The following is a 22,297-nucleotide window of genomic DNA, read 5'->3' on the forward strand; positions in this document are numbered from 1 at the left end:
AAGAACACGGTCTCCTGTCACACCCTCTCATACCTACTAAAAACCCATCTCTTTCTTTTGATCTTGACCTCTTTTGCCTATGAACAGCAATCAAACGATTGTTGCTTGCATGATCTTCCTCCTCATGATTGCACAATCTTTTGTACCTGCAACATTGGTTGCCTCCCTGCCTCATGACGCTTGTTTCTCACCTTTAGTATCGAAGCAAACAGGTTGTACTTCAGTGGATCTGTGTGTTCTGGTCTCTGGTACAAATGAATTTCTAAACATTCCCCTATACTACGTGCTATGACCACACTGCAAATATAATACTTAAGCAGAAGCAGAGTGATAGCAAGCCAATCCATTCCGGGAGGACAAGCCATAATTCAAAAACCATTGTCAAGAATTGGGTGCCTGCCTGTTTGCTTCACACCGGGGGAGCTTCCAGTGCCAATCTTAAAATTCCCGTGTTGAGAAGAGTTTTTGCTAAGAATCATTTCTTGGGGAAGGAAGAAGAGGGCATAATAACATAACTAAAGTCTGTGCCTCAGGTTGTTCTTATTTGCCCCATCAATGACAGTGGCAGCTCTAGGTAATGTTCTCAACATATTTGGCATTTTCCACATCAGAGCCAGTTTGGTGTAGCAGTTAAGACATCAAGCTAGAAATGGGAGATTTTGAGTTCGGGCCCTAGGAAGGAGGCAGTGGTAAGCCACTTCTGAAAAACCTTTCCAAACAAACTGCAGGCACTTGTTCAGGCACAATTGAAGAGAATATTTTTTCCCCAGATAGCTCATAAGAGATGATTATAGAAACTACAGTCTCTTGTCACACACACGCGCGCACGCACACACACACACACACACACACACACACCATATATGTCCCAGATGCCTTTCTAGTTGCTCCTACTTAGGAAACAAAGGAACCAAAAGTCAAAGGATTTCTTTGCCAAATACAGTGAATTAATTACACATTATCATTATCAACAATGTAAGAGAGAGGCCCAAAGACACTACAGTATTTGTTGAGTGAGGTGATCAAGGATTTCAAAACTCTCTAAGGACAATTGATTAATGTTGCTGCTCCATTCCCTTCCCCTCTTCATCCTTGGTCATGCTGGATGTAATGCTCTAGGACAGGAACAGTTCTTTCACACCTAATTTTTAAAGGAGCACAAAGTGTGCATAGTTCTCTTGAACAAGTAAAAGAGATCTGAAAGACAGGCAATCCAGGACCTCAAGACACTCTTTGTTTTATAAATATTTTATTAATTTTCTATTTTTACAATCAAATATTTAATAGACAGCGTGTTGGCTGAGTCCATTAGTAATTCAGTGGTACATATAAGCTTCTTCAAACTAAATCCAATATCACACCATCCAATACATCCTCTCTTCTTCCGATAATAGACATTTTCTCACACTAAGCAAATACAATTCTTATTGTTATTAATAAATATATAGTTGAATATCAGCATCTTTGTTACAGTTTTCTAATAGTATCAATCATGTCAGTTTAAAATGTTACTTAAGTGGGCTAATGCCTCCTTAAGTAACACCAGCTGCCTGCAATTAGTGCAGGTTCGCATCCCACCAGGCTCAAGGTTGACTCAGCCTTCCATCCTTCCGAGGTTGGTAAAATGAGGACCCAGATTGTTGGGGGCAATAAGCTGACTTTGTAATAATGCCGCTTGGGGGGGGGGGCAAAAGCCCTAATAAGCAGGCATATACATAGAATGAAGGCTATTGCTAAGCTTGTAAGCCGCCCTGAGTCTTCGGAGAAGGGCGGGATATAAATGGAATTAAAAAAAAATATATCTTTTCTAACCAAAACATACCTTAATTGTGTTTGCACTCAATATTCATTTATTCAGTCAGTATCCTAATTTCGTTTTTTTCCAGTTTCAATTTCCCATCTATGTTCAAAATATCCAAACATTTATAATTTCAAAACAAGTTTTTTTTAATCCCATTTATATCCCGCCCTTCTCCGAAGACTCAGGGCGGCTTACAATCTAAGCACAAATCAATGTGCTTAGTTATATCTGGGTAACCAAAATCCTCCCTTATTCAAACTTCTTAGCATTTTCTTATTTTCCTTTTCATGCCAAGATATGACATTCTGATTGCAAATCTTATCTATCTAATTATAATAATACTTCTACTTCTAGCAATCGATTCTTAACCATATTCAAACATCTAATTAATAATATAATATCCCCTCTAATAGGTCAAAGCTTCTGTTTTCTTCAGTCTTACTCTAACTTTCCAAGTCAGTGCATTTGGATCATCGAATGATTCTTCCTCTATTTTTGTGAATATTGTTTGGAATAAGAAAAACAATTTAGTTAAAGTATTTTCAGAAGAACTAGCCCATTGATATTCATTAAACAGCCTCCCTCCTTCTCCAATTTCCCAGAGTTCTGCTAATGGCTCTATCTTCCATTCCATTGGCTCTCCTTCCTTATCCTCAAGTGTCTCTGAAATCTTGGTTGGTAAAATATCTTTTCCACTTCCGATATTATCGTTATGTCTTCTGATTCTTCATTTGTCTGAGTCTGTCCATTAGTTTCTTCTAGGTCCTCCATGTTTAGGTCAGCCTTCTCTAGTTTTCCTTCTATTTTCTGGATTGCTAGTTCCTTCTCTGTAGTTATTTTCAGAGTTTGTAGATTTAAATTAGAAAATTGTTCTTTTTTAGCAATACAAATCCTTCCACTTCCCGCTATCTACCCAGAGCTGAAGAAGCTTCTTGGGTGAGAAGCAAAATGTCCTCAAAGACATTTTCATTCCGCCGGGACCTGAAGACCTGGCTCTTCGAGCTCTCTGGCCCAGGCTGAGAATTATTTTTAATTTTAACTGGGGTTTTATTTATGCAGGGACAAATATAATTTTTTTAAAAAAATTTGTTTTTAACTTTTGTATCTTGGTTTTTTAATCACCCTGTAAACCGCCCTGAGTCCTTCAGGAAAGGGTGGTATATAAATGTAATAAAATAAATAAATAAATAAGAAAAGCAAGAAAGTCCAGTTGCCTCCTGAAAAAAGCATCTTTGGATCCAGAGAATGGATTACTAGGTTGTTATTGTTTTTACATATTTATATTTAATATTCCCTCAATGACTGCTAATGTTGTTGTTGTTAGTTGCAAAGTCATGTCTGACCCATCGTGTATGGACAACGTTCCTCCAGGCCTTTCTGTCCTCTACCATCTTCTGGAGTCCATTTAAGCTCACACCTACTGTTTCAGTGACTCCATCCAGCCACCTCATTCTCTGTCGTCCCCTTCTTCTCTTGCCTTCAACCTTTCCCAGCATTAGGCTCTTCTCCAGTGAGTCCTTCCTTCTCATTAGGTGGCCATAGTATTTGAGTTTCAACTTCAGTGACTGCTAATAACCCTTTCTTATTCTCAGGATTTTACAATTCAGCTTAGTTAGTATTCAGAATCTCTTTCATGGAAATCACATGAAATAATTCTTGTGGAAATAATATCTTTCCACATTCACCTTGCTTCTTTTCTGAGATAATTTATCCGGTCTTCAATAAAAGTTTCTTTCTTACTCTTTTTCTCAGACAAGGTCCACAAGGAGCTAGAAGAAATCTTAGGTTGATCTCATTCCATCATGGAGATTGAAAGCATTTGCCCTACACCAAATGATTCATGAGATCATAAGAAGCAAATACATCTCATTATTTGGAATACCCAGACAATGTGTAAAGGATATTTAACTCAATGGATTTCTCATTCCCAAGGTATGAATTTTTCTGAATTCCAAGATTTGCATTTTAAAAAATGGATCTATTTATGGGAGGCCTGTTGAGCTTCCACTGCATGCTAACTGTTATGTAGTGAGTTTGTTGTGCAGGAATGAAGACGAGGCGAGTGAGTTCAGCAATGAACATGTTTATTTGCCTGCAGGATCTGAACTAGAGAACTGGGCTACAGCTTCCAGCAATTTATACCCTGGCCTCTAGGCGGCAGCCAATAGGTTTAAAGCAGCCTATTGTCACCTAGGGGCAACCAATAGCAGCCCTGGAGACAGGATGTCTGAGATGCTGGGAGCCGTTAGCTAGCTCCAGCTTACCACTTACAATTAAGCCCAATACATTACACCCCTCCCCTCTTAGAACGAATGACATCATAGCAACAACAAGAATGATTACAATACAATTTACACAATTTAACAATAATATGAATAGGCTTCTGTTGACAGTACACTAGGACATTAATCAAAATTATACTTCATTATTTTTGGTACAGTCTCAGAGTCAACAATTAACACAATGTACATACAACATGATAGCTCTTTTATTTAGTCACATAATCTGCAAAATAAGTAGGAGGTTTGCGTGCCCTTGTGGAACGTCTGAGGGATTCAGTCACTTTCTGGTCTACCAGCTTACCCACCAGGCCAGGCAGACCAGTGTCTCTTAATACAATTGAGTAAGGATGATTCGGTGCTCTCTGGCTGGCCTCTCCAGGTTGGCCCACCTCAGAGTCAGTGTTTTCAGCAGAGTCAGCACAGCAGCTGTGAAAGTCAGGTTGGCTTGCTCCGTCAGGGGATCCATGTTGCACTTCCAGACTCCCCTCTTCTACGGCCAACTCCTCATTGCTTGAGCTGTGAGAGCCTTCAGAGTCTATGTATGGGCTGGCTTGGCTGCTGGATTGGGGACCTTGGAAGGGACTTATGACACAGTCCTCGCTTAGTGGCCGTTCTGGAAACCGCTTTCTGAGTTGATCAATGTGGCGTCTGACAACTCACCCTCCCTCCAGCCCCACTTCATAAGAGAGGGCCTGACGATTTAGTAATTTTTCCAGGTACCCACAGATTCCCAAGCCCGTAGTTTCTTGCCCACACCCCATCGCCCACTTGCAGCCCCCTCGGGGGTTTTGGTCGAGAGGCTTCTGCTGCCACTCTATCTGGATGCAACCTGTCCAGTTTCATGATCAAAAGCCTCCCCCATTGTAGTTCTGCAGGGCTTTTCCCAATTGCAGTACAGGGTGTGGAATGCTGGCAAAGTAAAAAATCTGCCAATCTGTGATGCCAGACCCCAGTCACTATGCGTTTCAGTGACTCCTTTGTGGTCCTTACCATGTGTTCAGCTTGACCATTGCTGGATGATATGAAATGGGGCAGACGTTGCGTGTCTAATGAGATTTGCTCTCAGGAAAGCCTGAAATTCAGCAGCAGTGAATTGGGCCCCATTGTCTGATACTAAGACATCTGGCAACCCATGCATGGCAAAGAGTTTTCTAAGCACCTGGATGGTCCTAGCAGTAGTCATGTTTGCAACTGGAATCACTTCAAGCCATTTGGAGTGGCTGTCTACCACTATAAGGAAGAGCTGTCCCTGAAAGGGCCCAGCGTAGTCTATGTGAATTCTAGACCAGGGAGTGTAAGTCTCCACCCACCTGTGAACTGCAGCGTGCGGCATTTCAAGCCTTGATTGCTGGCATGTATAACATCCATGCACCTGTGCCTCGATGGCCTTGTCCAAACCTGGCCACCATAGGTAGCTTCTAGCTAAAGCTTTCATAGGAACAATACCCGGATGGCCTTCACGTAGTGACTGTAAAACTCTATCTCTCAGTGAAGTGGGAACTATGACCCTGTTCCCCTATAGCAGGCATGTCCAAAGTCCGGCCCGCGGGCCATTTGCGGCCCGCGGGGCGGTTTAATATGGCCCTCTAACAGCCCTCCCTGCTCTGTGCAAATGCGGCCCTCCCACGGCCCTCCCTTCTGATTGAGGGCGGCAAGCAGAAGACTGTCTGCCGCAGGAGGGAGGGCGGTGAGAGGGCCGCATCCTGACGTCACTGCCCAAACTTGGAAGACGAGCGGCGCAGGCGCGGGGCGGGCCTGGCGGGACTCACTGCCCTACTACAAGTGCATCAAGTTCGCGCTCTCGGCGTCCCCCACCCCCCCACCCTCTTCTCGGTGTGTCTTAAGTGAGTGGGAACTTGAGGGGAAAAGAGAGGAAAAGAGAAGAATTTGGCTTTCTTTAAGTTCGGGGAAAAAAGAACGGTGACTCCCAAGTGTTTTTCAAGGTTATGCCTACTCCTATAAACATATTTATTTAATTCAAGCTAAGTTCAAATGCTGCTCCGAGTACTGTATGCCTGACAGTGGCGTAGCGTGGGGGGTGCAGGGGGGGCCGGCCGCACCGGGCACAACATCTGGGGGGGCGCCCATTAAGCTCGCTGGAGGGGGACGATTCCGCTTCGCCGAGGGTCGGAGGAGCGAGCGAGCGAGCGGGCGGAGCGTAGAAAGCAACCGCATTCGCTGCACCCAGCCAGAGCGGGATCCCGTCCTCCCGCGGCTGCGGATCGCCTCCTTTCTCGGGTGGGGATGGGGAGGCTTGGCGGCGTCTTGCCTCCCTCTCTTTCTCCCGCCGCGGCTCTCCTCCGCTTGGCTCTCAACCTGCAAGCCCGGCCCCCCCGACCCAGACCCAGCTCCCGCCCCTGTCTCCTCCTTTCCCGGAGGTAAAGGTAACAACTGCGGCTGCTTGCTGCTGCTGCTGCTCCTCCTCCTCCTCCTCCTGCCGTATTGACTCTCTGCTACCCATTCCGAGAGGTGCACGTGCACCTCCCCAAACCTGCCAACGTTTGGGGAGGTTTGGGGAGGTGCACGCCGGGGAAAAGGCCGGGAGAGGAGGGGGTTCGGGCTGGGGGGGAGGGATGGGGTGGGGGAGACGGAGGCTTCCTGGGCTGGGGGGGGAAAGCAGAAGTGAGGGATCAGGACTCCTCCCGCTTGGCTGCTGCCGCCGCCGCCGCCACTCCTACGGCCGCCGCCGCCTGCTCTCTCGGCTGGTTGCTTTCCGCTTCTCTCCCCCCGCCTGCCCTCCTTCCTGCCTTCCTCCCCTCCGCCTCGCCTTCCCCGCTCCTGCGTTTTTCCTCTCCCCGCCTCAGATTCGGGGTGATTCCCCGGGAGAGGGCGATGGTATTCCGGCGAGCTTTCAAGCCTTCTCGGCGGTCTCCGGCATGGCTCAGGAAGCGTTTCTGCGCCGCCCGGCCGGAGCCTTTGCCTCCTTCCCTCCCCCAAGCAAGGCGTCCTTTTTCAAGTTGCAAAACCAAGCGGGGTGAAGCGGGCTGTCGGGAAAGACATTCAGGAGGGTCACCCTGGAGAGGAGAGGGAGCGGGAGAAGAAGAAGGAGGAGGAGGGAAAGGAGGAGGAGGTGATCGACTCGCCCGACCCAGTCTGGGCCGGCCAGCCCCGTAACGTCCGAGCTCGCACCGCGGGCGGAGAGGCAGGAAGCCGAGAGGAAGAAGACTCGCGGTGGGGACAAGCGCGATCCAGCAGCGACACCCCGGGTCAGGCCCCGGTGACGGAGGAGGCAGTGGCGGCGGCGGAGGCGGTCGCAGCACCGGCAGCCTTCCTAGCAGCGGCGGCGACAGAGACAGAGGCGGCGGCGGCGGCGGAGGAGGAGGTGGCGGCGGCGGCTGCAGAGGCAGCTTCCTGACGGTCTTCTTCCTCTCGGCTTCTTCCTCTCGGCATCTTCCTCTCGGCATCAAAATAAGGGCAAACACCCGGAATTCCTTTAAGTGTGCATTCCATGATTCCCTGAAAAATGCCTGGGGCAACACTAACCCCAAATTGCAATCACTTCACTTTAAAAGCCCCCCTGTGAGTCACGATCGTCTAAGCTGCAGCTGTAGCTTCATCAACCGGCAGTTGCTGATAGGCCTGTGCCAAATCTAACTTTACAAAAATGGTGCCTCCTTGCAAAGATGCCAAGATGTGGCTCATCACTGGGACAGGGTATGCATGGGCTGAATCAAATACGTCCACGAAGTCCTCGCAAACTGACGCTAGACTCGCGACTTGTGTCCGGTTGATACTGGTTACTTGGATGCCTAATGCATCAAACCAATCAAGTCCAATTAGACTTGTTCTCTCGCCTCCTACTACTATGAAGAAATGGAAAAATAAAAATTAATATAAACCTTTTCTTGTCAAGTCTTTGTGTCCCAAAGTCATTTGCCGTTGCCTCCTTCCTAGGGCTGAGAGAAAGAACTGGGTCAAAGTCACCCAGCTGGCTTTGTCCCTAAAGCAGGATTAGAACTCGCAGTCTCCCAGTTTTTACCTTTCTGCCTTAACCACTATAGCAAACTGGTTCCTAGAAATACTGTTAATTAAATCCACACATTTTTTCTTTTTTCCAGCCTTGATTTTTCCCCAAATAGCAAATAGAAAATAAATAAATAAATAAAATACACCCCCCCCCAAAAAAAGCAAAAAACAAAAAACAAAACCCTTCACCCATTAAAAACATTTTTTATAAAATATAATAGGTCCTATCTGGTAGAATTAATTGCATTGGCAAACAACCTTTTTCACAAACCCTGAATTATCATTAATTAATTTTTTTAAAACAAGTTTTATTAATTTTCCAGCTTTACATCCAAATATTTATGAAGCATGGTGATTGGGTAATCAAAAGTCCAAATAACAAAGTCTTTTGGTACATATCTCAGGTTACATCAGCAAAATTTCCCTCTCCAATTCCCTTAATTACAATATCACAATCAACTTCATTTGGTAGGTTTAAGGTGGTACCTTTATCTTTCAGTCTGGAATTCATTAGCTCAGTAGCTGCAAGGATTTTTTTCAAGTATAAGTTTATAGTTAAGTTGTGGGTAGTATTCCTCCATTTCTAGGGTGTTTAGAGATAGGTCTTTGGTGGAGGCTATTTTTGATAAGAGTCAGTGAATGTCCATCTCCACTATTCTTAGAAGTTGTTTTCACCACCAGCTGTTTCAAATTCTTATCTTTAGAAATAGTGCCAAGGACAAATCTGGGCTGCAGCCAGATTTCACAATGAAAGGAAAGTTTCCTTGCTATACCAGGCTTTGCCACAAGATGTCCTCAATAGCATGTGAAATCTTTTTTCAGACTGAAATTAGGCTTTTATCCAGTCTTTTAAAAAAATCTGTTTTTTTCCTTTTCCAGCTTAAGGAGTAAATAGGGTAATAGTAAAGGTAAAGGTTCCCCCGCACATGCGTGCTAGTCGTTTCCAACTCTAGGGGCCGGTGCTCATCTCCGTTTCAAAGCCGAAGAGCCAGCGTTTGTCCGAGGATGACTCCGTGGTCATGTGGCCGGCATGACTGGACGCCAAAGGCGCACGGAACGCTGTTACCTTCCCACCGTAGTGGTCCCTATTTTTCTACTTGCATTTTTACGTGCTTTCGAACTGCTAGGTTGGCAGAAGCTGGGACGAGTAACAGGCGCTCACTCTGTTACGCAGCACTCGGGATTCGACCCGCCAAACTGCCGACCTTCTGATCGACAAGTTCAGCGTCCTAACCCACTGAGCCACCGCGTCCCATACAAATAGGGTAATAGGTCCCCGTAAAAATAAGAACTAAGAGGCGGGAGTGGAACGGGGGGTGGGCATGGGGTATGGCAGGGCGGGTGGCAGGGCGGGTGGGGTGGGGGGTAGTTTTGGGGCATTCAGACTCTAAAAGGTTCACCATTACTATCCTATACCAAAAAGTTTGTTAAAGACTGAATAATCTTTTCTCTAGTCTAGGGTCTTCTTCAGGATCTTCTGGAACTACTCCCTACTCAACTGAGATTTGCTCTGGAGGGTACCACTCTTATGCAACTTACTTGAACAGTCTTCTCTAATTTTTAAATGCAGGCCTGGGTTTTCCCAGCCTATGTATGGGAGCAATTTTATCTCCCTTTGATAATCAGGATCTATTACGCTCCCACTTCAGTGCCAACTCAGATCAAATTAAATTCTTGGAAGCATTTCTATTCCCAGCTTCAATAGCATGGCTTGATGGTACAGAGACTTCAACAGAAATCCTTTGCAGCTATCATAGAGAGGAAAACTGGAGTTTATATCTTGTAAACATGCAGAATGTAAACTTGTTGCCCTGATGGGCAATTCTGGTGCCTGGAATAGACTGGGCGAGGACCCCTGGGAAGCCCAAAATTATTGATTTAATTTAAAAACAGCCTCATCTGGTAGTCTCCACCCCTCTAACAATTTGTTGCTTCAAGAAGTCTTTTAAAATGTTTGACGATTGCTCTTATTAACTTGGGCTGCTTTCCAGAAGCTGGTGGGGCATTTAGTTTGGGCCATTGCCACAGTATTCAAGAAGGGCTTGATTCAGTGGGGACAAGTTCAAACTCAGACTTTAAATTGGTTCAGAAGTGGGGTGGATTAAACATGAGGAGTGATGCAGTCTGCTAATACTGTCACTGTTCTTTAGGACATGCAAAGCAAAAATCGAAAATTAGCATTTGTCTCTTGGATGCTTCCATGAAGAGAAAGGCAGAGAGTCAAAGAGTAGAAGCCATGTGCAACAATGGTGCTAAAAGATATTCACAGCACAGGATATTTGCTACATAAATGGTTGCCCCTTCAGATCTGCTGCAGATGGTAGATGAGATGCCACCGGATCCCAGGGGAGAAAAGCAGACTATCTCTGCATGCCTTGTCTCTTAGTGAAGAACTTGAAAAGATTCTGCTGCAGTTGAGCAGCAGCATTACATGTCATCCTCGACTTACAACAGTTCATTTAGTGACCATTCGCAATTACAGCGGCACTGAAAAAGTGACTCGTGACCATTTTCACACTTGTGACCCTTGCTGCATCCCCGTGGTCACGTGATCAAATTTCAGATGCTTGGCAGACTCATATTTATGACGGTAGCAGTTTCCTGAGGTAATGTGATCAACTTTTTGGGAATGAACTGTTGCAAGTTGAGGACTGCCTGTACTAGTAATTTTCTGCTTTTATATCATTTTTTTGCTTGGGGGATCTCTTCTCAAGGATTGAATTCTTCATTATGTTCACCAGTCTGCTGAGGGCATTTAGAATCCAGGCCGCAGACAGAGTGGAGAAGCTCATTGAATAACCCATAATAGAAATGACAGTGTATCCCTCTCCTTACAGGATCTGTTTTGTTCCTTGCTCTAGTTTGTACTTCACAGTAGGGAAAAATGACAAAAAGTTTTGCCTATTTATTTCTGAACTTCTTATTGTTCCTTTTCTACTTCAACAAATTGTCGCATCACTATTGAACACATCATAGTTCAGATCAGTTGCTCTCATAGAGGTTAATTTTTGAATTGGGATCAGAAATAAACTGTCAGCCTGTAAAAGTGAGAAAATATCGGCATCATGTTTTTTAAAAAATTGTACAGTAAAAGGGGCATTGGATTACTAATCAGTTCAGTACTGTATATAAATGTGGATGATATATAATATTTATATACTATTATATAGTATATAATATAAAGAGGAAACAAGCAAACATGGAGGCTCCAACTGGTACAGAATGCGGCCGCGAGAGTTGTCTTGGGAGTTTCCCGGTACTCCCATGTTACACCTTTGCTCCGCGAGCTGCATTGGTTACCAGTTGTCTTCCGGTGAGATTCAAGGTTCTGGTAATGGTCTTTAAGTCCCTACATGGCATGGGTCTGGAGTACCTCGGGGACCACCTGCTGCCGGCGTCAACTTCCCTCCGCCCTGTGCATTCCCACAGAGAGGGCCTCCTCAGGGTGCCTCCGGTCAGAGAATGTCGGCTGGTGGCCCCCAGGGGGAGGGCCTTCTCTGTGGGCGCTCCGGCTTTATGGAACCAGCTGCTGGTCGAGCTCCGGACGGCACCGGACCTTCGCTCCTTCCGACGCGGTCTGAAGACCCATTTATTTGAACAAGCTGGCCTGGCCTGATGGGGGATGTTAGGGTTTTTAATGGGTTTTTATATTGTTATTGTTTTATCTGGGCGATTATTTAATTCTTTTTTAATTTTTGTATTTTCTATTTATATGTGCCCTGTTCACCGCCCTGAGTCCCTCGGGAGAAGGGTGGTATACAAATTTAATAAATAATAATAATAATAATAATAACTAGGCTAAAGGCTAATTCATATAGAGCAGTGGTGGCGAACCTATGGCACGGGTGCCAGAGGCAGCAGTCAGAGCCCTCCCTGTGGGCAGTCGTGCCATGCCTTGGAGGTGGCAACTGTCCTTCTACAACCAGCCGCCCCCCACAGGTGTCTCTCCCTAACAAGTGACATTGAGGTGACCACACCCACCTTGGCCACACCCACCCAATCTTCCATGACCACCACAGCCACACCCACCCAGTAGGCCACGCCCACCTGGCACCCAGCAATAAATAAGTGGGTTTTGGGTTGCAGTTTGGGCACTCGGTCTCTAAAAGATTCGCCATCACTGATATTAGAGTGTCACTACCATCTATTTTGTTTGCTAATGCTCGTTCTTTAGAGCCTAAAATGGATTACATGAAGCTAGAGTTAATAACAAACTGGGAGGTGAAAAACTGCTGTGTCAATATTGCAATGGAAAGTTTGTTAAAACATTCCGTCCCGGATAGCACTGTTAGCTTGGGTGGATTTTCAACATTTCGGCTTATTTTCTTTTGAGAGCGGGCATCAGATTTTCATTTTTTTAATGTGTGCCAGTGTGTTCACTGAAAAAAGTGACAATAAAGCTTCGCCTCTCCTCTCCTCTCTAAACCCATCCCATTTCATCAAAATTCTCCCTTTTGATTGTGGGCAATCTTTAATTGAAGTGAAGAAGAACTAAAGAGCCTCTTGTTGCGGGTGAAGAAGGAGAGTGCAAAACTTGGGTTGAAACTAAACATTAAGAAAACCAAGATCATGGCATCTGGCCCTCTCAATTCCTGGCAAATAGATGGGGAAGAAATGGAGGTAGTGACAGATTTTATTTTCCTGGGCTCCAAGATCACTGCAGATGGGGACTGTAGCCAAGAAATTAAAAGACGCTTGCTCCTCGGGAGGAAAGCCATGACAAATCTAGACAGCACACTAAAAACCAGAGACATCACCCTGTCAACAAAAGTGCGTATAGTCAAGGCTATGGTCTTCCCAGTTGCAATGTATGGCAGTGAAAGCTGGACCATAAGAAAGGCTGAGCGCCATAGAATTGAAGCCTTTGAACTATGGTGCTGGAGAAGACTCCTGCGAGTCCCTTGGACTGCAAGGCGATCAAACCGGTCAGTCCTAGAGGAGATCAACCCTGACTGCTCTTTAGAAGGCCAGATCCTGAAGCTAAAACTCAAATACTTTGGCCACCTAATGAGAAGGAAGGACTCACTGGAGAAGAGCCTAATGCTGGGAAAGATTGAGGGCAATAGAAGAAGGGGACGACAGAGAATGAGGTGGCTGGATGGAGTCATTGAAGCAGTAGGCGTGAGCTTAGATGGACTCCAGAAGATGGTAGAGGACAGGAAGGCCTGGAGGAACATTGTCCATAGGGTCGCGATGGGTCGGACACGACTTCGCAACTAACAACAACAACAACAATCTTTAATTAGGCAAGACAGTGCATTGTAGAGCAACAATTTTTGAACCAAGATACTCCAAATGAGCTAATTTACAGGATGCCTCCAAAATTTGGAATGCATGATTCCTGTAGAACTAAAATTTTATAAAATATTTTATGTCATAAAAATAATCCTAAACCTTTTATAACATAATGCAATATGACAAAAACATTTCCTGTGGTTGACTCCTGGACCATAATGTCAGTGCAAAAGACAGGTCCACATGTGAAGGTCCAATTAAACTGATTTATTACTAAAAAGCCTATGCCCAGGAGTTTCTCAATTAATGGTCAGCAACTGTTTAGAGTTAGCTAAGGGTCAACAGAATTCAATGGGGGTTGGACATAATCCTCTTGTGGCTACTTAGGGGTTCTAGGGTGATCCCTCTTTTAACTCTACCCCCAGATTCTGCCACTCTTTCTCTTACAGTTACTTTCAAGGTAAATAAATCTCTGAATATCTTCCTCAATGTTTAAGAACTTCTTTTCAGTGAAGGCAGTACATTAGAATCTCTGCCATTTTTGAAGGCGTTGTGGAATCTGATGAGGAAACATGTCTGAAATGATGATCGAAAGGGTTATGGGACATCTAGTTTAATACATATTTTTAAAAGACCCCAATTCTTTTCAAGCCTCATTAAGACATCTCACCTTTAGAATTAATTGTAGCAGCAAAATTAATACAGGTAGTTTTGTCTTCTGATGGCCATTTTTACTCGAATTACCATTGTTAAGTCATGAAGTATGATGTCACTTGATCACATTGCTTAGCGACAGCAATCCCACATGACCAGGATGTCTGATTTCCTGCCAGCTTCTCCACTGACTTTGCTTGTGATAAGCCAGCAGGGAATGTTGGAACTTGCAATGACCTGACTGCAAGGACACTGCAACAGCTGGAACTCTGAACACCATTCATTCCATGCTGTTGTAATTTTGAACGGTCATTGAATGAATGGTCCTATCCTGAGGACTACTTGTAGAATCATAAACAATGTAGTTTGCAGCACAGCTATATGGCCCTTAAATACCAAAATTGCTTCCTCCTTCAGTGAGAGATATGTGAAGACTTAGCAGATCATTTTGCATATATGCTAATCTTGGTTAGTGTTAAACCTGCATGAGGTTAGTTGCAACTTCTTAGCGTGGTATATTTATACCCAAAATTTCTTAGCTTTTTCAGAAATGCATTACAAAATTTCCCTTCATGTTTTTCACATTTTTAACATTGACTTGAGGTACCTTTATACATTTTTGATAGTTTCTCTTGTGTCTTGTATGATCAATACATCATTTTATTTAAAAAATCAGTTATAACTCTGTAAATTTTATCTCATTTACCCATATTCTTTCCCATGCATCTATCTGTATATTATAACCAAAACTGGTAGCCCATATCATACAATCCTTAACATGTTGATTTTCAGTTTCAAAACCTAACAAAAGTTTACACATTTTTGCAATTACACGTTCACCATTTGTATGTAACTTATTTTCAAATTTCATTTTATATTTTCGATTCCAATTGCATTAAATCTTTCTTTTAATTGTCCATATGAAAACAATGGAAAACTATGTCCTTCTGCAGTCAGCTGTTCTCTTCATCTTAAGTTCACCATCTTCTTGTAATAATAAATCTTGATATGTTATCCATTTCTTTCTATCTGTTGTTTCTCTTCTATAAAATGCTTCCTGTGCTGAGACCAATAAATGTATCATCAGGCACAACTTGAGTTTGTGTTTATTCCATAGTCTTAGTATGATACTTCTCACATAATGATTTTTAAAGTCCACATTATTGTACTATAAAAATCCATTTCAACCAAACTTCAGGTTACGTTCTTCCAGTTTTTAACATTCTTCTTTTTCCATGTTTGTCATATAATGCTCAATTTCCCAGCTGCAGCAGAATCTTTTCAAGGTCTTCACTAAGGTCTAAATTTATTTATTTGTTTGTTTGTATCCTGCCTTTATTATTTTTATTTTTATTTATCAAATTTATTGGTTGCCCATCTTACCATAGGGTAACTCTGGTATTTTTAATAAATAACTTAAGGTAGCAAAAATACTTAATACCCCTTCCTCTATTTATTTCCCTCACAATCCATACATGGATATTCGGCTTTTGTCCTCAAGAATTCCCATGGCATTCTTCTCTGCCATCTACAGTATGTCTGAATGGGGCAGTAATTTATATAGTCAATGTCCTTTGCTATGAATCTGCTTCAGGAACATTGATGTACATGGCTGCTACTCTTGGTTTTTCTATTGGAGATCCTGATTCCTTGACCACACTTTGACTTCTAACCCTTCTCTTCATGGAAGCAGCTGAGAGTCAAATGGGCAGGATCAGCTAGACAAATTTATCCCCCATTGGGATAGTTTGTTTCCCCAAAAGACTTGTGTAGTAGGGTTTATTCTCCATTTTTTAAAAATGCCCTATAACCAATTATACCATTAGCAAACTACAACATTTCACTACAGTACTCGCCTTTTCATCTACATTAGGTCTGAATAAATTTTTAAAGCATTTGCCCTGATAGGGAGAATTCTGAGTCATATTCTTTCATTATCTGAATCAACATGCATTGCTGGTTCTTTGCTGTCTAATGTATTACCAATCATCAATCTATACTTGGCTCTCCTCTTATCCAATGTCATCTATACTATTTGAGTCACAACTTTCTGAATACAGTTAAGCATGTAAGAAGTGGTGAAGATTTTAGATTTTTTTTATCCTAAGTTGTTTCTTTTTAATAACTCAAAGTGATAAAAATGGATTTGCACATACGCCCTTGAGCACATATTGAACTTAAGATTCTTACAGAGACATAATCTTTAGGGGTATCTATTTGCCTAGCTCAGCAGACCGTAGACTGGCAAAAATGGATTTTTTAATAATGACAAGACATGAATCATTTTTGATAACTACTCTAAGCCATGGGTGTTTGCTCACTGCTGAAATACAAGCAGCACTTACTTTGTTGGATGCTATTTATCTTTTTTTTACAATGATAAAGAATTCTATTCTATTTTGTTCTGTTCTATATGTAGATTATTTGGGTCCTATTGATAAGCATACATGGATCAATATGGAAAGGATCTGTCTTTAGACTGAATATAAATCTGGCTAGTAAAATGGTTTGGTCATACAAAGAAAATAACATTTCCCTAAAATTGATCATACAAGTTGAGACACCTGATCCCTAATATTATAAGCCATAACCAAAAACATGACAAGAATTTTGTTAAGCAACAATAATAAAACAGAATATCCATCTTTGTACAATTGGAAATACAACTGTGCATAATCCACTCTTTCAACCACCCCATCTGACCAGGTACTCATGCAACTCTCTCCTCCATTACAGTAGAAGACAAGTCCTAGAAGACACCAGGATGTCTGAAGAACTGCAAGACTAGATTTTGCCAGGACCAATGTTTTATTATGTTTCCCACACAGCCATTTTATGCCCTGGCTTCAATGAAGAAAGAAAACATTTGTGCAATTGGCCAGCAAACTGCAGACATGCTGCAGGTGCTTCAGGCAAGGCTGTCAGAGGTGCTGGGCGGGAATACACATACTGGGAAAGGAGTAGAGCAGCTGGAGGCAATATGTTTGCAGCAGCTTGTAAACTTCAGGAGATTAGTCTGGAGAGAAAGCTGCAGGCGGGTGGAGGAAGGCAACAGAACATGATTTATGGAAGCAGAAGGAAAAAACATGAATGAACATGACAGCTGACTGGCTGCTGAAGAGGTGCAATTGGAGTAGACAGCCTGTAATCTAATTGCCGTAGAATAAATTGAAAAGAACCAAGGGGCAAGACAGAGCATGCTGGCTGAGGTCAGACAAAGAAGGGAACAAGAGCAGGTATTCACAAGGCCAGCTGCAAATGTTGCTCCCAACAATGGTAAACAAGGTGAAAGAATCCCTGCGGATTCTGCTCCGCTAGTTGTTGCCGACTATAGGGGGCAATCTTCATCTCTATTTCAAGGCCATTGAGCCAACACTTTCTAAACACATTTCCACGGTCATATGGCCAGCATGACATCATGGAGTGCTGTTAACTTCTCGCTGAAGTGGTACCATCCCAGCGATGAAAGGCAGTTTAAATCTTTCCACTTAGCAGACATAAGTGAGGCTTTGCCTGCTCAGACAGTTGCTAATAATGAAACCCTGAGCTTGCTTGCAGAGTCAACATCTTGCATTCTGCTTTGCTGAACTCTTAGGCTGAGGAGCTTTGTATTGCTTCTTGGAGCTTGGCTCTTAAGTGCATGACTTAGCGGGAAATCACATTTCTGGCTCTTTGAAGAGCTCCATCCCAAAGTTTCAATGTTAAGACAGAAGGGGATCCAACATTTCTCTTCATCTGCATCAAGTATTATCAACCAGTATCAGAGGAGGCATAGAACATCAGAAATGAGGTCGGGATTAAGCTCTGTTTCAGATTCTATCCAGAGAGAAGCATTAGAAATGCATCAAGGCAATCCCATAATGACCCAAATATGCGAAGGGAGATTGAATGAATTGAGAACAAGGAGAAAGTCAAGGAAGTTGTGTGTCAGTTCAGTTGATGAGACCCTCCAAGTGACAGTCAGAGGTTGAAAAAAACAAGAGAGAATGTATGTGGTGATGCAAGCCAAAAATGAATGGCAAGAATAGGGAAAAACGCAGTGAATGATATTTGATTTTCTTTCCTTTTACCCTGTTTCCATTTTCCTTGGCTTACTGCTCTCTCTCTTTTTGTGCACATCTTGAAATATGGCCCAACTCCAAAGGGAATGTCATATAGGGTATACCTGACTATACAAGGTGTATATTTATAATCTCACACCTGAAACCAATTCAGAACAGGGTAGGGTAGACCCTCTTGAAACTGATGGCAACGACTTGGAAACGATTCCCATTCCCTCAACTTACTTAACCTCATAACATATTAGCCAGCTGAGATTGCCTTATGGGTAATTGTGGCAGCAGCTGAACTAGTTTGGGACTATAATTCCTATTTGTTTTCCCAAAGAAGTGACTAATATTCCTTGAACCCTTGATCTAAGAGAGTATTGGCATGGCTTAATTGCCTCATTTGTCCCTTCTCATTGGTCAGGTAGGCAGCAGTTGCCACTACTGGTAGCCAATGTGTAAAACCTATGTTTATATTGCCAAGAGTGGGTAGAAAAATGACTACACTCAAGGTGTGCTGGGAGGTGGTGTTAGCACCTGGAAAGCCAACCTTGAAACAGAACTATGTGCAGATGAATTGAAATAGAAGGAGACAGGAAGATGTGCAGATATGAAGGAGCCCTTTCGTTGTTTGCCCCTATTATGATTGTTTGTTACGCGGAAGAGCACAAATCTTGTAAGGCAGGCAATTCACACCCAAGCCTATGATGGTTTTTTGACTGAGTTTTTCCTGTCCTTCTGGTGGCTGGAACCTGAATTCTCTCAGCAGGCTGGTGAACACAATGAAAATCTCAATCTTTGCAAGGAGTTCCCCCAGACAGACCCGAGCTCCTGTAGAGAAAATAAAAGTAGGAAATCAGTAGTAACCCAATCTTTGCTAGGAGTTCCCCAACAAACATGAGCTCCTGCACAGAAAATACACGAACGGCGGAGATCAGTAACAATTTGTTCCTTCTGTTCTTTAAAAAGGGAAAAAACGCCTCAAGCGTAGATAAGAAATAATTCAGCATACAGAAGCGGTAGAACTTGGTTTACTGGAAGATTGGTGAGGAAGAATTGGATTGTGGTGTATACCTTTTTACTTTTAGGTGCATAGTAAATAGAACTTTATATTTCTATGTAATGGTCGTGTGCATAATAGAAAATTAAGCAAGTATTTATTTAATCACCAAAGGGTTTTTCTGAGGTTGTACTTTGTTCTGTCCTGTCATTGGCAGGACATCTGGGTGGTGTAAGATGATTTTCTCATCAGTCTAAAAACCTTAAAATGGCTCTAAAACAGTCCCACCTGCACCTGATAGAAGCAAATATTCTTTAGTGTTCATGGTCTTATTTTTGGCAGAACTAAACAAAGCATTCTAAGCACAAGATAAGATGAACTTTTTTTGCCTCAATTCCAGGGACAAGAGAACATCAAAAACAGGTGTGAGTGCCCAAAATTTAAGAGAAAATTTTTATAAAATGTTTTATAGATGGCATTTGGATCCTAAAAAGCTGTCTTGTATGTATTCTAATTTACAGCCCAAATGTTGGAGATGTGGTAGTTTGGATGCTACTTATTTTCATATTTGGTGGACCTGTAGAAATATAAAAGCTTTTTGGATTAAAATTTGGTGGAACATTCAAAAGATTTTTATGAGAAAGATAAAGTTTACTCCACAATTATTTTTATTGGGTGTTATTACAGATTGTGATACTAAAGAAATTAATTTGATGTTGAATTTGATAACAGCTGCGAGGTTATTGGTAGGGCAATATTGGAAGAAGGACTGTCTGCCTACTATAGAGGAGTGTCAAATTTAGCAGAAATGGCAGAGATTTCTGCTTACTTGAAGGATTATTCACAAGAAAGATACATTTCGGTTTGGAGAAGATGGATAGATTATATTCAGAAAAAATATGGGAGTAAAAAGTTCCATTTACCTTATGAGTAAATTTTAGATTGTTATAATTTAATTTTATATATATATATATATATATATATATATATATATATATATATATATATATATATATATATATATATATATATATATATATATATTATATTTTTTATATTTTTAGAGAGTTTGTAATTATGTTATAGGTGGGTTAAAGTGTATTATGTATTTGGTTATTTATATAGTTGATTAATGTTAGTTAAATTATGATTACTATATATTTGTAACCCTGTAACCAGCTTTGGGAAGTGGGGGAGGGGGTTTGGGGGGGTTTGGGGATGGGATAATATTGTAACTTTTATAAAACTTTTCAATAAAAAAACACGGGTGTGAGTAATGGTGGTTCAGAGATTATATAACTCCTTTTTTCACAATTCTGCAGTCCTTATATGGGGTAGAGTCAGGGCAACTGCACGGAGTTGAGCATTTGCAGGCCAGATGCCCTATGTGGAGTTTGCAGCAGATATTTTTTTCTTTGTTCCCCAGGAGAGAAACATCTTCCTCTACCTAGGATTGAAACTCTAAATCTTCTAAGTGAAAGCTCACAGTATTCACCACTAGGCTACCATGCTACTCATTCAGAGATTATATAACCTAATTTAAAAAAAATCATATTGGGAAACTTTAATGCAGACTTAACTGGCAGCCAGCAGCATATCTGCTGATTTTAAAGGGGGTCTGTCTGCCACCATTTCTTTGAAGTTCTCTGACTATCAGAAGGGGTATAAGATTGTTCTTTATATTATTGTATTCTTGAATATTAATTGATCACAAGTTCTGCTGCATTTCTTAATATTCTTCAGTTCTCTTTGATTTCTGTCTCAGGCTATATTATGTTATTTTCTTATATTGCCTTGAAATAATGCCTTATCTACTCAGATTGGTGTGGTCACTACTTTTGAATTCAAAAGACCCAACCTTTTTGAGCTGGGGACAGAGCATTACTGAGGTCTGACACATTTTGGAATGTATTTTATAATAATAATAAAAATAAAGTTGGATGGGACCTTGGAGGTCATATAGCCCAACCCCCTGCGCAGGCAGGAAACCCTATACCATTTTAGACAAATGGCTGTCCAGTCTCTTCTTAAAAACTTCCAGTGTTAGAGCATTCACTGCTTCTGGAGGCAGGTTGTCCCACTGGTTAATTGTTCTAACTGTCAGGAAGTTTCTCCTTAGTTCTAGGTTGCTTCTCTCCTTGGTTATTTTCTCCATCTGTTGCTTCTTGTCCTGCCTTCAGATGCTTTGGAGAATAGGTTGACTCCCTCTTCTTTGGGGCAACCCCTGAGATATTGGAAGATTGCTATCATGCCCCCCCGTTCTTCTCTTCATTAAACTAGTAAAGGTAAAGGTTCCCCCGCACATACATGCTAGTCATTTCCAACTCTAGGGACCAGTGCTCATCTCTATTTCAAAGCCGAAGAGCCAGTGCTTGTCTGAGGACATCTCCGTGGTCATGTGGCCGGCATGACTAGACACCAAAGGCACATGGAACACTGTTACCTTCCCACTGTAGTGGTCCCTATTTTTCTACTTGCATTTTTACATGCTTTCGAACTGCTAGGTTGGCAGAAGCTGTGACGAGGAACAGGCGCTCACTCTGCTATGCGGCACTCGGGATTCAACCCGCCAAACTGCCGACCATCTGATCGACAAGCTCAGCGTCCTAACCCACTGAGCCACCACGTCCCTTCATTAAAGTAGACATACTCAATTCCAGCAACCGTTCCTTATATGTTTTAGCCTCCAGTCCCCTAATCATCTTTGTTGCTCTTCTCTGTACTCCTTCTAGAAATCATTTATGATTTCTAATTCAAATATTTTGGTTAACTAAGTTTTAGTTAACATTTCCACCTGGAGGCTTCAGCTGGTGCAGAGTGCGGCTGCACGGGTAGTGATGGGAGCACCCCGATACTCCCATATTACACCCCTCCTGCGTGAGCTGCATTGGTTACCGGTTGCCCTCTGGGTGAGATTTAAGGTGCTGGTACTTACCTTTAAAGCCCTACATGGCTTAGGCCCGGGATACTTGCAGGACCATCTGCTGCCGGGAATGAATTCCCATCGCCCAGTACGCTCACACAGAGAAGGCCTCCTCAGGGTACCGTCGGCTAGACAATGTCAGCTGGCAACCCCCAGAGGAAGAGCCTTCTCTGTGGGAGCACCAGCCCTGTGGAACCAGCTCCCCCCTGAGCTTCGGATAGCCCAAGATCTCCAGTCCTTTCGCCGCAGCCTCAAAACACTCCTTTTCCATCTGGCTGACCTGGACTGACAGGGATTTTATGTTTTATGTTTATGTTTTATTTAATTTATATACCGCCCTTCTCCCTGGGGACTCAGGGCGGTTCACAGGGCATATAAATAAAAATACAA

The 22,297-nt window shown here is 42.7% G+C and overlaps 1 protein-coding gene across 1 annotated transcript in view; it reads right to left on the reverse strand.

Annotated features, from left to right (window-relative positions):
* Positions 1–18,624: 18,624 nt before the first annotated feature.
* LOC308668899 (cytochrome P450 2J2-like) overlaps positions 18,625–22,297 on the reverse strand; it is a gene marked incomplete at both ends in the record, with an annotated part of 30,751 nt that continues 27,078 nt past the window's right edge. The window contains one exon of the mRNA XM_081329166.1: positions 18,625–18,815. Within this exon, the coding sequence (XP_081185292.1) occupies positions 18,625–18,815 (191 nt within the window). The remainder of the gene's footprint in view (positions 18,816–22,297) is intronic.

The sequence above is a fragment of the Vipera berus genome (genome assembly GCF_964194415.1).
Source record: "Vipera berus genome assembly, chromosome: 5".
Lineage (NCBI taxonomy): Eukaryota > Metazoa > Chordata > Lepidosauria > Squamata > Viperidae > Vipera > Vipera berus.